At 50.3% G+C, this 15,386-nt stretch overlaps 1 protein-coding gene across 3 annotated transcripts; it reads left to right on the top strand.

The window, feature by feature from the left end:
- Positions 1-3,735: 3,735 nt before the first annotated feature.
- LOC144144656 (uncharacterized) lies at positions 3,736-13,843 on the top strand. Of its 3 annotated transcripts, none has more exons than XM_077676184.1 (3): positions 3,736-3,927; positions 9,341-9,470; positions 12,380-13,843. In XM_077676184.1, exons 1-3 carry the CDS (start codon positions 3,817-3,819, stop codon positions 12,949-12,951), a joined length of 813 nt encoding a protein of 270 aa, XP_077532310.1. In that variant the 5' UTR covers positions 3,736-3,816; the 3' UTR covers positions 12,952-13,843. The 3 variants fall into 3 exon arrangements, with proteins under 3 accessions (XP_077532310.1, XP_077532308.1, XP_077532309.1); XM_077676182.1 differs by lacking the exon at positions 3,736-3,927 and adding an exon at positions 7,205-7,816; XM_077676183.1 differs by lacking the exon at positions 3,736-3,927 and adding an exon at positions 8,955-9,174.
- Positions 13,844-15,386: the final 1,543 nt, after the last annotated feature.

Below are 15,386 nucleotides of genomic sequence, written 5' to 3'. Positions count from 1 at the left end.
CCATCTTGGTTACCGTCATTGTAAGGAGGTAGATCTTGCAACACGTAGGGCACTGGATCCTCGGTGTGGACGACTGCTGTCGTCTTGGTGCTTTTGCGCTGCTTAGCCTCGAGCGCAGTTAGTCTTGCCTCTATTTTAACCCATTGATCGGCAAAATTCGCCGAAAACTGATGCTGCTGACTATTAGCCTGTGTAGAAAACTGCCCTTGCTCGAGCGCAGTTAGCCTTGCCTCTAGTGTAACGCAGTGATCTGCAAACTGCTGATGTTGACTATTAGCTTGTGCAGCAAACTGCCCTTGCTGGGATTCTATACGGGCAACGAATTGCTCGAATTGCCGCTGCACTTGGGCTTGCATGGCCTCAAATTGTTGCTGCATAGACTGTTGGAGCGTTTGAATTGCGGTCTTGAAAGTGTCTTCTACCTGTTGCATGGTAGCGTACTGCGTGGGGTGAGCGCTTTGTTCGGATTTAGATATGGTTGTTGCAGCCGCGCCATTCAGTGCAGGGTCAGTCGTGGATGCATCTGGTCTTTTCCTTTTGATCACAGGTGGCGTTTCTGCGCTTGTATTAGGTGTCTGTCCTGCTTTTCGCACTTCTTCTTTGAATGATGTGAGGTCAGCCCTAATGCGAGTAATTTCTGCCATGAGAGAGGCATTTTCCCCTCTAATCGCGGCCAGTTCGTTCTCGGCGCGTAACCTAAGCGCACGCTCTTGTGCTAATTGAGGGGATACGGGGGGGTTCCGAGCTCCGGGAGAGACCACCTCGGCCCAGCGCACCTGCGGAGTTCCATCCTTGATGCCGCGCCTGGCTGCTGGGGATCGCGCTCTGACTGGTGTACCGCTTCGCGAGGTCGAACTCCGACGCCTGGACCCAGACCGGTTTCTGGAACTGCTCCGGCCTCTGGACAAGCTTCTCTTCCTCTCCGACGACCGTGATTGGTGGCCATCTGAGTGCTGTCCACGTGAACCGGAAAGTTGGGACCTGGCTGTTCCAGTCGAATCAGCAGTTAGTGACTGCTTGCGTCGGTTGACAGGCGGCAGAAATCTCTTAGGGCACGGCTTAGCGGCCGTTGGGTGCTCGCCAGCGCAGAGCGCGCAGCGTGGCCTACATTCGTGCTCTTCCGATGTTAGAGAAACGCCGCATGCCCGGCACTTGGGTGTGTCTGGAGGTTGGGGACATACATCCTCCCTGTGCCCCGTCTGGTTACACTTTCGGCAGTGCGGTACGGTACGTTTGTAGAGGTAGCATCGAAGAGTCTGCCCGTATGCATTGACGAAGAATGGGACACGCTTGCCGCAAAAGGTGATCACCATTGCTTGTGATTCTCCAAGGCGCCTGCAAGCCAAGACCTCGTAGCCCGGGGCTACAATTTCATTCAGAAGCTCTTCTGGAGTGGTGTCATGTCCTATTCCATAGAGTACCCCTTTGCATGAATTATCGGGTGCGACCCCGTATGATGCGATGCCATAAGCTGTTGCATTTAGTGTAATTTTGGACATCTTGCTGTCGAGAGCTATGTAACACCTGTAGGACATAAAGAAGGACGGTCACAAGAAACGTGTCACACGCCCGAGCAACGATAAAAGGTGGACAGCTGCCGTCCACGCCAATCGTTCACTTGGCGCTGCACCTTCACAGCCTGCTCCGACCAATGAGAGGTCAGCACTGCGAAACTGTGAGACGGGGAGTTCTAAATACGTTAGGTCAGCTATTCAAATTAATTTTGGTGAAGCGATCGGATGTCGTCCCCATTCTCCCAACCAAGCAAAAGCCACAGCTTTTTTCGAAGTTCAGGGCATCACCTGAAGCCTTTTACACGCCTTCGTGTATTTCCCATACGAGCTCTTGAGGGCGCGCACAATAGATCTCTCCGTTTTCGCTGCGCTGCATGGACGGGATGATATTGCAGCGGCTTCTTCAGCGTTTTTTTTTTTTTTAAGTGCAGCGCACTTTATGGGCTCGCCTTGTCGTCGTAGTTCGCAAACGGTCGATGTCAAACGACTGCCGGAATCAGGCGGCGCAGCGAGATAACGGACCTAAGTAAAGCCTGGTGTACCGTGTACCAGGAAGTCACGCTGAGGCTTCGAAAACCACGCGGTTTAAATAGTCATAACCGCTCGAACCTTGTGAACCGCTGGCTCTTGTCATACATCTCCCCGTTGTTCGGCGCAAAGAAAACTGTAGGTACATTTCAGGCCAAATCTGTGTATATAACAGGCAGCCCCCGAGTTCATTCAGTTAGGAACGCTCGTTGGGAACAAGAAGCACGTGGCGGAGATCAAGTGAAGCCTAACGATCACGCGCCGAGATAAACAGCGCGGGGTGCCACAGTTGGAACGCAATGGCAACGCAGGTGTCGTTAAATTTGTCAGCTAGGCGTGGCCGCATTGGCCTACTTTCTTTGGGACGGGAGGGTATCGGAGAGGCTCTAATGCTGCGTCCCTTGCACAAATGAGACGCGCCCCACGTGAAAGTCATCAAAAGTCATGTGCTCCTGGTGAACCTCTTCACAGACTCCTTTATCGCATAAAGAAGCACTACGCAGAAAAATTCAACAGAAGCGTTTGGGTCAGCGTTTGCGGCATCCCCGGCACACTTCTTATCGCGCGCGGGAAGACCCCCTTCGCGCGCACTTAAAGGCGGTGACGTCGAGCGCCCTATCGTGACTTCTGGGCATTCGCTGGCGGCTCGTCCGGACGCAATAACAGAGCCCTCTTGACGGAAAAAAACACGGGCGTTTGACGCCGAGACGGAGCAAGCCACGAGGTAATTTGTCGAGTCATTCAGCCAGAGAGGGCGAGGCGCTGATAAGCGCCTGATAGCGGGTCTGCCCGCTATACGCGTCGCGTGCCCTTTGAGGTCAGACCAACCGCTGACGGGTACCGCATCCTCTATATACGTGAGTGATAAGAACGCCTCGCGTTCTCCTCAACTTCCCCGTTTCGAAATGCAAAGCAATGTCGCTCAGTGGCGAAGCGACAGGGGATAGTCTTCCACCAACACCAACTAGGTGAGAAGGCCCTAGCAGACGGTTGCTATGCTCAGGCGATTCTGTCGATGTGTGTGATAAAGTTTGAAAAAACATCAGCTTTCACGGCCGAAATGAAGCATTTCTGTGCCATCCCTTGTCGGCGATAGGGTAGTCGCAGGTAGCGTATATGGTTGGTGTTGTCATCAAGCCAGACTACTTATCTCTCGCCCCCTTCACTACAAAAGAGGTTGGAATAACGCTAGCTAGAAAAAGCACCACCCCTCACATTGCTTTTCTTGGTAGTAATACAATTACCTACAGTCCGGCCAGGGCTAATTGTACGAATTAATCTAGCCAGTATACTCGCTTTAGAAGTCTAAGGGGGCGGGTGTTTTATCAAGAGGGTGTTGATACACGTCACGGACTCCTACGCGCAAGCGACCGCACGAGATAATGACTACGAGTCAAGAGAATTCGCTTCGTCACTGAGAGAGAGAGCTTGATATCACCGAACTCTTCTCGAGGTTGAGATTTTAGACGTAAGCTCTTCTCCCTCTCACAAATTTTTCGACCTTTTTTTTTTTTCTTTAACACGCTGCCTTCAGGCTTGGGCAGAAGGTAGACACTGCGGCGCATCTCACTGAGTGGAGAGGGGTGTGCGTTCAGCCTGTGAATCGCCAATCAGGTGCCTTGAACGCCGTTCTACTGGGCGGGTATCTCGGACTGTTCTGTTTACACACGCGCGCCGTATAAAAAGTCCAGCCGTCTGGAGACTTAGCGTTTGTTGAACATCCTTGACACAGTGCACGTGCGGAAGTTCACACGGCGATCTAGAGTACCTCACGATGCCCCAACATGAGTCGAACGAGTTAAGAGACAACTGGCTACGCGGGTGCTTGTCCAACTCTTCCTCCGAGACACTCGGCTGTTGCGAGGATTTATGCGACGACACTGAGGTATTCACCAAACTCCCTCCTTTGTTATTTCGGTGCAGGTTACTGTGCGCATTAAAAAAAGAAACCTGAAATGATTTGTTCTGTATGGGGCATCATACCTCAGCTTCTCGATTTCGTCAAGTGAAAACGGTGTGTTGAGGTAAACTGTGGCTGCTTGCTTTCTCTTTCACTTGCGCTATCCATGACAACAGCGGTGTAATTGAGCACATTTATTCACATTTACTAGTTTTTTCTAATCCCTGGCTCCGTCACTTAGAATCCGCTCCATTAATGCCAGTTCGAATGCGTTTCAACTGCGAACACTTTTCCTGTTTTTAAAATCTATCTTGGTGTTGATGTTGCTGGTGTTACTGGAAATAATTTTATAAGTGCGAATGCCCTACAGAAACTCTACTCCTCTTATCTTTCAACATTTTGATGCCGTCCCCAAGACAACGTCAGGATATCCATCTTAACTCCTTATCGTCTAGCGTCTTTTTCTATTAGAAATATTAGCAAAAACATGTAGAAGCATATACGTTTTATAGAGGGACAAAACAGTTTCGGAAGAACCCAGACGAATAACGCGGGTGGGCGTATGCGCTCATTCTGTCTCCTTCGTGTCTTCGTCCTCGTTTTTCACGCTGTTTTATTTTTTAGTCAGCTTATGCATAGTTTTATCAGGCAAAAACATGAACAAGCGGTTATTGTTTATACCTGTGCACACGTAACCGCTTTGGAATGGGAACAAGGAATGCCAGGTGGCACCGTCGAGTACTGATTAACCGACATCTATCCCAACGGCAGTGTAATTCACAGTGACTCTAACCGCATGGAAGCGTTTAGATTTATTTGGAAGGCTGCTGCGACTGTGTGTAATTGTTTTTACGGACCAGGTTTGCTCGAAATACATCCATAAAGGTGTTCGCAGGTAAACTATTTTTTAGCCGCTGACATGGTGCCCAAACGAGGCGACAACGATGTTCTGACTGAGCATAGAAAGTTGGGGACCACACCCGGGCTCGTTTTGCTCCTTCACGCGTAACTACTGTGTCTGCGTTCCTGTCATGAAGCGACCTGTGCCGTTAAGACTACGCAAGACCCACTTATCGAGAGGCTTGCGTTCGGGCTAGTTGGTATTCCATAACGTCCATCTTAAGCGCACAAAAAAACACATGGACACAGAAGACAAGGACAAGTGCTTGTCCTTGTCTTCTGTATCCGTGTTTTTTTTTTTTTTGTGCGCTTAAGATGAACGTTATGAACCCCTCTTATCGTTTTTCTTCTCTCGTTTAAATGGAGGGTGTACGTCAGTCTTCGTTTCCTGCAAAATATTAACAAGTGGTAGTAGCTTTATGCGGTTTTCGGGCGTGCCAAGGTCAACGAAAAGGTCCGCCGCTATTGAAACTGACGTGGCGTATAAGCGCGATGAAGCGTTGGAGCAAATTTCCTACGCGTGCTTTGGGAATGCTTCGTTATAACCGGTGAAACGCGAATCCGGCATTCGATATTCTTCTGCTACACTGTCCACAATCTCGTAGCAAGGGCGCACGCATACGGGAAGCCTGTTCCCGATGGCTCTTCATATCGGACGCTGCAGGGCTAGGTACTTTTGAAACAGCAAGAACACGGATACGCTCAAATGCTGGCGTGTACACTCGGAACGCTCCCCGGTGCTACTGTATACGGTGCTACACCACCACCTGAGCCGCGTATATACGGTATAGTACTTCCGTATAATTCATACATTATCGTGTGTACGAATGGGTAAAAAATGTGACCATTTCTGACTCAACGACAACCACTTTCATGTAGCCTTAAGCGGTTAATTATTACCTGCCTATCCTCCGTTTGACAACCTTTCGAGCTAACTAATCAATTATCTAAATAATTACTAAATACATGCAAAGTCGCCGCTCTTCGGCAAGGATCAAGGCGGTCGTATCAATATTAAAAATGCCACCCTTTTTCACTTCTCTACGCATGCTAAACCACCTTGATATTCAAAGTATTAAGGGAAGATGAAAAAGTAATCGTCTCCAGTTTTCCGAACACGAAATTTACGAGCGCACGCACGCACGCGCGCGCACACACCCACCCACGCACGCATAAAAATCAAAGCAAACGTCAACAAACATACAGAGCAGCAAAACAGCCATGATTTTTGAAGGTTTCGTGTTCTGCTGGTTAAGGCCGCGGCAGATACACAAATGCCATAGCCGAAACAGCTGCGATCAAAGCGCCTGGTTTTTTTCCTCCAGCTGTTGTAGACTGCCTCAAGAGAAATTTCTGCAAAGCATCTCTCTTGGATGCGTTCAATGCACTAACGGCTTATGAGGTTGGGACAAAGGTGCCTCAGGCTTTTGCTGCAATGAGCAGCCTGTTATGCTCACAGGGTAACCCGTTGAAACCACACCGCTGTAGTACGCATGAAATACCCGGGCTTGGAGCTTCAAGGAGGGATAATGATTTACGGCCGGCACCCGCGGGCCATTTCAATATAACCCTTAGTTCAGCAGTTCCAGTAGCTTGGATATATGGATCTTATTATTGTTTTTGTCCAGTAATGGCAGCGACACGTGCACTCAGATTCCACGCGACTAAGTGCCGCAGCAGTTCAACGGAAGTACGAATCTATACTGTCATTTATGCACGCTGCACGCTTTCCCACAATAAGTTAGCGTTGATGCTCACTCACTGCTCAGAATTACCTGGCGTTTTGCAGCGCTGGCGGCCGGCACAACGCGTTAGCCACGTGGCGAAGCGCAACAAAAGTACCGTGTAGCCGCGAAGGGAAATTACGGTGTTCTTTGAAAGGAAAACGCAGTGTTGCTCGAAAGTATGTAGCGTTTTCTTTTTCTCGTTTTTTGAACCTGTCAACAATTGCGTCTTCGAACGCAGCAGTGCGTATCCGTAGAAATTTCTGAAGCGTGTACAAACGCGCACTCCCGTTTGGTGACGCCACGCGGGCGGAATGCATGCACTTCCCTCGCATGCCCTCTCCGGAACCGTCTGGCCGCAGCCCTTCGCATAACCGCTCCGAGGAGGTGCGCAATCCGAGCGAGAGGGGGCAGAGAGAGCGAGGCAGGGAAGAGAGAGAGTTCTGCAGCAGATAGATGATCTAGTTGTTCTCTTTTTGTTCCTCCTCCCGTCCAATCAGCCTGGAGCGTCTCGTCGGGCCTCCGCGCCTCCATTGGTCGGAGCGGCAAAGTGTTCACGTGAAACAGCCGTGCTAGCGGCGTGCTACGCCGCGTCACCCGTCGACGAGGAACAGAGGTTATAAAAAGGCCGACGCGCGACGTCCACGTCGCAGTTTAGTCGCTTCGGCAGGGAGGAACGCCACGATATCGCCCGAATTTTTTTTCCTCCACTTTCCCCGACTTCTCCGACTTCTTAGACAAATACCAACTCCGACGCGCCGCACAGAAATAGCGCGCACCTTTCAGCCCCCGAACAAATTTTTTTCCTCCCCTCTTTTACAAGCACCCTCGTTCTACCCGAGGACAGCGCCAACCTCGATCGCCTAGGGACGCCAGGAGCGGCAACCGTGCTCCGGATTTGTCCTGCTCCTCCGTGTGGCACCGAGTCGCTACAGCGCCGCCGACTTCACCGCAAATCAGCCCGGCGTTCGATGGAAACAGGAGTGTACCGCTACAGCAGCGTGTCGGCATGCGACGGACCCAACATAGCTCTGCGCTTTCTCGGTAACGACGCCGCCGACCCACCGATCAGCTGCGACGCCGACGACGCGCACGAGGACTGCTGGCAGCAACTCGAGGCCTTCTGGGGAGCCGAGAAGCACCGCTGCGCCCACGAGTCGCCGGCCTTCGAGAGCAGCACCGAGAGCCAGCTCGAGAGCAGGGACTTCCTCAGCGAGCCGCCCAAGCTACCCGAAGAGCAGCCGGCTAGGGTTGGTAGCACTCTGCTGCCTCCTGGGATCGGGGAGAATTTCAGCGAATCGGCGCCGTCGGTTCGCCTGGATCATCAACCCGACCTTTGCTTCTCTGCACCTTCACCCCCCCCCCCCCCCACCTCCTTTAACTAACACCTCAACTCCCACCTGTCCCCCTCCTCCTCCTCCTTACCGAATCATTTTTTTTTAGCCTGAGATGAGGTTGCACACGGACCAGAATGCGGCGGAGTTCATGGCAAGGCGACGCCATGCCCTCACGTATACACGACCACGTGGCTTTTAAAAAACCCTTGGTGGGGCTTTGCGTTCTGTTCATAAATTGAACGAACCTACGTCAGTAAACTACTATGTGTAAGTTCGATACGGCAAAGCGCTTGGAAGTTTTTTTTTTTCTTTTGTGTATTTTCCGCGCCACATGCTAGGCTCGTACGGTCCCAACAAGTCGCTCGTTACACTCGAGCGCTCCTGAAGAGAAGGAAAAGCGCGTAGTTGACGTAAATTAGGAAGGCTGCTGCCTTTAGTCAAACAGCATACGATTAAATGACGGCGCAGTCACCCTCTTGTCGGAGCGTCCGGTCCCCAAACATTATCCAAACGGGAGTTCTTGAGTCGTTCGTACAGGACAGCCCCTTTGCATTAGGCCCATACAGCTGCGCTGCAAACTTCGTGGAGAGCCACGCCTTAGGTGGAGGCCGGCGAGCCACCTAACACTTGCACATTGCGGAGATCGGTGCGGCAGTTCGCATGAGTCAACGGCGCGCGTTGCGCAGCTGCCCCGTTCCACAGCTGCGGTTAAGGCGAAGGGCGGCGCTTTTCTCCTGCTTTTCTTTTTCGGTTATTTGTGGAGCAGCAACGTTCCGTTATTTTTACACAAAAGGCGCAGCCGCTCTCTCCGTGACTCCTCTCCTCTCTTTTTTTTTTTTTTAAGTGGGAGAGAGAGCGGTGTTTCTAAAGATGGCTTCTGGCAGTTCCGCTCTTCCTTTTCCCGGTCGGGCTAGAGCAAAAGGGTTGAGGTGGGCGGGTTCCATCGTGTTTAGATTAACAGCTATCTATTTTTACTGTCCCTATACTACTCTCTGCCAACTTAGAGCTGGCCTCTGCCAAGCAGCTTTTGCTACAAGGTAAGCCGGGCACGTTAGAAACACAAAACAAGTGCAGAGGCAGTGCGGGGTGGCAAATGCGCACCAGGGTAACGACGCAGCAGCGCTCCTGGACATCCCTCGTGAGCGCGTATGGCCGTTATCCCGGGCTTTCCTGCAACTCAAACGCGACGGAATCGCAAGGCGGTTGAACCGCGTCCGCTTCCCTTCAACTGCCGAGCTGACACGACTTTCGAAAGCACTCTTCCGCTAGCCGTAAGAGTTAACGTGGTATTTTGTGTATTGTAGTTGGGTATGGCGTTTAACCACAGTTCATTTCTATTTGGTGGAAACCGTTTCCGAAATTATGCTTTTTTTTTTTCTCGCGTGCAATTTGTTTGGGAGTACGCTCAAGGTTGCGTATCATTTTTTCTCTCTGCAGAAGGCGACCAAGCCAAGCCCGGCGTCTCCGGCGAACGACTTCCTGTACATCGTCCGCGGCGAGGACGTCAACGATGTGCCGACCAGTTACGTGGTTAATGGCATCAAGCCGCACGAATTCCCCGTCATCGGTGAGTTGTAACTTCCTGGAGCGCGAAAAATAGATGCGTGTTCCGGTCATGTGGCGCGCGAATTTATAAAACCTCTCGGAGTGATAGCAAGGGTACGCGGCCGACCTTGGGATATTAAGAGGCTTTATATTGTTCGGCGGGAACAGTGAGTGAGTGGTCAGTCAAATTGAGAATCACGCGATCGGACTGCACCTACTTCGCGCCATGGGCTGGGAATAACAACGTTGGTCAGTGAACAAAAAAAAATTCATCAGTAAAGTTGCTTACGCCCACCGCTAGCTAAACTGTTTGTAAACGACACTGTCGCTTTCTTGGTGTCTCATGTGCGCCGGCGAACTGAGAAATAACACTTGCGTAAGCGCGCGCGCGTTCTGTGATACTGGTTACTAAGTCTGAGTGCAGTTATTCGTGTCGACGACCTCGACACCCGTTCAGTTAGTAGAAATGACAGTTAGGTTAGTCGGTTCTTGTGCATCGTTAAACAGCGCTTGAAGATGAGGACGACAGAAGAGGGAATCGAAGTAGCGCCGACGTTTGGCCCCCCTTCGACGGCCCTCGTCTTTAAGCGCTGTTTAATCGATGTGCTCGTCCCATTCCCCACTTCGATCAGCTTCTACATAAGCACCTTGAGCATATATTGTCGGTAACATTGGCATGCGAAACCGCCCTGGCTGTGCTTGCGGTAAAATATATATATTGAAAGGCGGCAATCAAGACACCGTAAGCGTGGGTTCAATGCATTTTATTAGTGTAGAGTGAAATCCAGCTCTTTTCATGTTTACAGCCCTTTTTGTTCCCGCCAGAAATGTTTCGTCCGGTGTGTTGTATACATCTTGAAATCTTAAACTGCGTTTTTTATTCACATTCGTTGCGTTAAGCCCTTTTCCCTTTTGCGTGTTTCATTAGCTTGTTTTTTTTTTGTTTTACATATATACGCTTTAGTTTTGTTTGGGTCGCCGAATATATATGAGCACCCCCCCCCCCCCCCCTTTTCCCCGTTCGACTCCGAAGTAAGCGCCTGTAATAGAAACACGATGCCTGCACCGCGCCCTTGCGATACAACACTCGGCAACTCGCTGGCGTGGCGAGAAAGCTCGCAGAGGCACAAAGGATGAAAGGCAGGATGGGTGCCCAGTTAGTCAGAGTAATGAGTCTCCTCAGTGAGCAGTGTCATACGTCAGCTCTCGCGGTGTGTTGCACACAAGTCAAGGCCATAGGTTCGTCAGCATCCCCTTCTTCCAGCGGTAGTTCTGTTCTTTCTTGGTCTACGCCTGAGCAAATTCTTTCCTCGCCTGTCTCTCATTCTTACTTGTTTCCCTTATTTTCCTACATTTTCTTCCCCCCTCACGCTATTTTTAGTGTTTTCTTTACATGCTTACAGTTTCCTGATACTTCCATTTTTGTTTTGCGTGAGTGTATACTCCCTTTTCTGCTGCCATGCAACTTGTTTTTCGAAAGTGCGGGGAAGTGCCGCTCTTGCAAGCAACTGAGGCATATGTGACGGTCGTGTAACCACTGCGCATATCCCTAGGTGGCAGCAGTTACGCACTTAAGACGGGGTTGCGCAATGGGCCAGAAAGAACTTGTAGGTTAAAGATATGCGACTTTGGTGTAAACGCATTCATTCATTCTGAATTAACGGAGCAGATTCGGCAATGGAACTGCCTTATCATGGTTATGTACAGTGGCCGCGACAATCTTGTATGTATCTAAGATTGCCTGCGAGATCAGCTTTTCCCTTCGTGTGCGAAAGAAAAAATCTTGACGGGGGAAAAAAAAGAGTGCAAACACTCACAGAAGTGAAAAAGAAAGCAACCAGGGGTTCTAACAATGTGACAAAAACGGTGACATAAAGCGCGACAAAGGAAAGAAAATGTACCAAACTAACTGAAACGGTAAAAGAAGTGAAACCGGCAAAACAGGTATTTGCTCAACTGCGTAGACCAAGGGGAAACAGAAACACGGCCGCAATGGAGGACCTGACCGTATACAGTCTCGGCTTTCAAATTTCTGTTGGCACTTTATGCTTCGAAGATATTCACCGCCTATCTTTGCATTCTAGCGCTTACTGCGACAAAGAGCGCCCAAATTGCGACACATAAATGGCAACCGAACGAGTGACTAGGCAGAAGCCAGATTGCTGGTTTTGAATCATATCCGCCTCTGCCTCCCATTACCGAATGTAAACGTGTGCCCTGAAACACTTCAGTACATACTAATCAGGAAATAGTAGCTCCTCATTTATTCCAAGCTCTTGGCACAGATTGGCCACTTTGGCGGAGGTAAAGTCGCTACTGTCTGGTTGAAAGCTCACGAAAACAGCACTTAATTTTATAAAACTGGAGGGAAGCGGAAGGGTAGCCCTCTGTGTTGATAACATGTTCTGTGTGTGTGTCCCCGTTATGACACCCCGCGGCTAACCTGGAAGACAACTTTGGGACTGCGTGCTGATGCACCATTGAAGCTTTGTGACGCCATTGGTCCTTGGCACTCAACTGCCGCGGCAGCACGGAGTACACGGGCTTTGGTGTCATTTCTCCGTGACTCCGGCCTGAACGAAACTCTGTGAATGTGTGCCTTAACTTCACTTCTGTTTGTGCGCCGTGTGCGTGATCCTGCATTTGTCAGTTTGTGTGCTTATTTGCTTTTCTAGTGTCTGTGTGAGTTTTTGTGTTTTCGTTTCCCTTCACTTTCGCACATCTCACGTTCATGTGGAGTAGCAAGCCAAGCTCGCTGCCAGGCTGACTTCTCTTCATTCATTAAAGGCATTCCTCCTCCTCCTCCGTTGTCTTTCTGCACGCGTAATCCTGCCGGAGGCGTATAGGCTACGTCTGGATAGACGAAACTACGCGGTTTACAAAGGTTAACGTTTATGCGTTGCTAACTGATGCTGTTCCCCTGTTGCGCAGGTACCTACGTGGACAAGCGGGTCGTGCCGGGCTTCCGGTACGTGGTGCGCGTGAACCGCACCACGCGCTTCCTGTTCGGGGGCCGCGCACTGCGCCTGGACAGCGTGGGCCGCGGCTACGGCAAGCGCATCACCTTCGAGGCGCCGCCCGGAGGCCTGAACGAGAACGACAACTACTTCTACTCGGACACCATCGCCCAGGGGTACGGCTTCGCGCCCATCGCCGTCCAGGTCGGGGACCGCTTCAGGGTCGAGGACTCCCAGGGCGACGTCTGCGGAGACCTGCTCCTCGACGAGCTCATCGGCGAGCAGAGCGAACTCTCCGGCGGCGTCGCGGAGGACGGCGCAGTCGTCAAGGAAATCGCGGTCGACTTCTACGCGAGGTTCCTGTGCGTGAACAACAAGCTTCTGGACCGCCAGCTGGTTTGGAACAGGGTCAGGCTGTCGGCTGTGGCGTCGCTGGTGAAGCCACGGCGAGCAGCCGAGGCACGCCTGGAGAAGCTTCGCCTGCAGGACTGTCCGCTCGCTGGTTACGAGCTGGTGCCGTTCTCGAGGAAGGCGGCCGAAGAGTAGCCTTGCCGGAGGTCGAGGCGGGTGTGCAGCGCTGGCCCACGGAGTGACTCGCCGGGCTCGTGACCGGTGCGCCGCAAGCAAAGTGAAAACGAACGAGCGTTGAGAAGGTTCGCGGTGACGGACTGACTGCAGTCGTTGAGAAGGCGACGCGGGACCGATTTTGGCCTGTCTGCTGGGCTGCATAGACGGCGGTGCAAGATTAAACTGCCACCTTCGTTCTAGCGTAGACGTCAGTGGACTTTCATTGAGATTTTTCCAGATCGCAAAGCGAAAGAACAAAACGCAAGGAAGCCACCGGCTAGAAGGCTACGGAGAGAAAAGAGACGGTTTTTGTAATTTGTGCATGGTATGAAGAAGGGTGCATTTTTCGGTGCAGTTGGACTCGGCTATTACCGTGCCCCGGTAGAGTGTTAAGGCGTGGTTATTGAAGGAGGTGAACGGAAGAGTGCAACGCCCCGGTCAGCTGGCTGGCCGCGCCCTGGGGTGATGTCTGCTCTGTGAACTGCCCCCGTTCTCGCTTCCCTAAGTCTTTCAAGGAGCCCTGCGTGTTAGCCTTTCTCCCCACGCCTCCTAAGAATTTTGTGGAGGAGGTGTTTGAGGAGGTGGTTCCATACACCACCACCTCCGTCTGTACACGCTGGCGCCGCAAAGAAACTTTTGTTCATTGCTAATCTCCCTTGTGAAAGCGCGTGTATATTTTTATAGTATACCGTCATTTTTTTTACTCCTGTTGTTACCCCCGTGCCGACGTTTTTAGCACCCCGCCAAGTGGTGCAAACTGTGCGCATTTATTTAAGCTAACTGCCTTCTGTATAAGGAATGCACCCAGACTCCATGCTGCATTTGTTTCGCGCAGTTTCTGTATTATCAAATAAAGTATTGCGAAAATTTATGCCAGTGTCGTTGCGATATATTTTTACTAAATGACAAAAAAGGAGTGATTGGCGCCATGTATATTATTACTTGTTTCCGTGTCAATTACGAAGGCGGTGAGTACTTAACAATTACACATAAAATACAGTGATGTACACAAAAACTATAAACAAAGCTAACTTCCTTCAGAGTTTACACAGGCTCAGCCTTACGGTTACGTAACGGTAACCTTGATATAGGCCTCGCAGAGGCCATCGGCCAAGTCTCTAATGGCTAAAGAGAAGAAAACGAACAGCAAAAGGAAAAGGACACATTCGGGCTCTAATATTTGTGTTCTCTATGTACAAGGAGTGCATCATCATCAACAACAACAACAGCCTGCTTATACCCACTGCAGGGCGAAGGCCCATTGACTTCCAATCGCTCCTGTCTTGCGCCGCTCGAGTCCATGGTTGGCCACCGAATTTTCCGATTTCATCCATCCATTGCTTTATTGGCCACTCCCTTCTTCTAGACCAGTTTCTTGGCATCTACTGTTACCCTAATTGCCCACCGGTAGTCGGTTCCTCTCTCTCTACATGGCCAGCCCAAGTACATCTCTTTTTCTTTATTTGAACTATGATATCTTCAACTCTAGTTTGTTCTCTGTTCCAGGCAGCTCATTTCTTGTCCCTAAGTGTTATACCTAACATTCAGAACGAACTATACCTAACGTTCAGAAGCATGAATTCGTTTCGAAGAGTTTTTTTTTTTAAATTCTTGCGATCTGGCTCTGACTGACTCCATGCGGGGCTTAGTTATCAAGAGTTTCGTTCTTTCTCATTTGAGATTCAGCCTTAGCTTGCATCTAACCATGCTATGATCGCTGCTCCGAATCTTGCCTAGCACCTCCACGTCCTGCACAATACCTTGGTTGTCACTTAAAATGAAGTCAATTTTGTTTTTTGTAGTACCATCGGGTCTTTTACACGTACATTTCCTATTCTTTATTTTGCAAAGGAATGGGTTCATCAACCTCAGTTTATTTCTTTCCGCATTTTCTACCGGTGTATCTCCTCGGCTGTTGCGATTGTCTATTCCCAAGTTTCCCACTGACCTTGCTCCCATTTGCTTCTTACGTAATCAACCTTTGCGTTATAAGCCTCCCATCAGAATAGTGAAGTGTGTTGAAGCAGGCAGTAGGCACCACTACCTTCACTAGTGAAGTCCTAGCGATAACACCCTTCTGAGATACATGTGTTTACTAACTGACCATGCATAACATAGTCATCAGCACGACCTTAATCTAGTGTGTGCTACTCCTTACACCCCGTTAATTTCCTAACCATGTAGGGAGAAACTCTTTATTAAAGAGGAAAATGCAGAGAGGTTTCCCAACCTCAGTTCGCCGGCATGCTATTCTGCAGGGAAAGGAGGAGAGGGAAAAACGTAGTAGGTGTAGTGAAGGAGAGGAGAGTAGTAATAAGGGAAAAAAAATAAAATACGGCCCTTCTCTAGGGTATTGAGTCAAAGTTTCTTGAAATTAAGGGGCGTCTAGAATTCTTTTGACAAACCAGTGTCCT

This window comes from Haemaphysalis longicornis, unplaced genomic scaffold, assembly GCF_048455015.1.
Source record: "Haemaphysalis longicornis isolate Haplotype H1 unplaced genomic scaffold, Haemaphysalis longicornis Haplotype H1 scaffold_7, whole genome shotgun sequence".
NCBI classification, from domain to species: domain Eukaryota; kingdom Metazoa; phylum Arthropoda; class Arachnida; order Ixodida; family Ixodidae; genus Haemaphysalis; species Haemaphysalis longicornis.
Note: the sequence above shows the minus strand (reverse complement) of the source record. Positions and strands in the feature narration are given on the sequence as shown.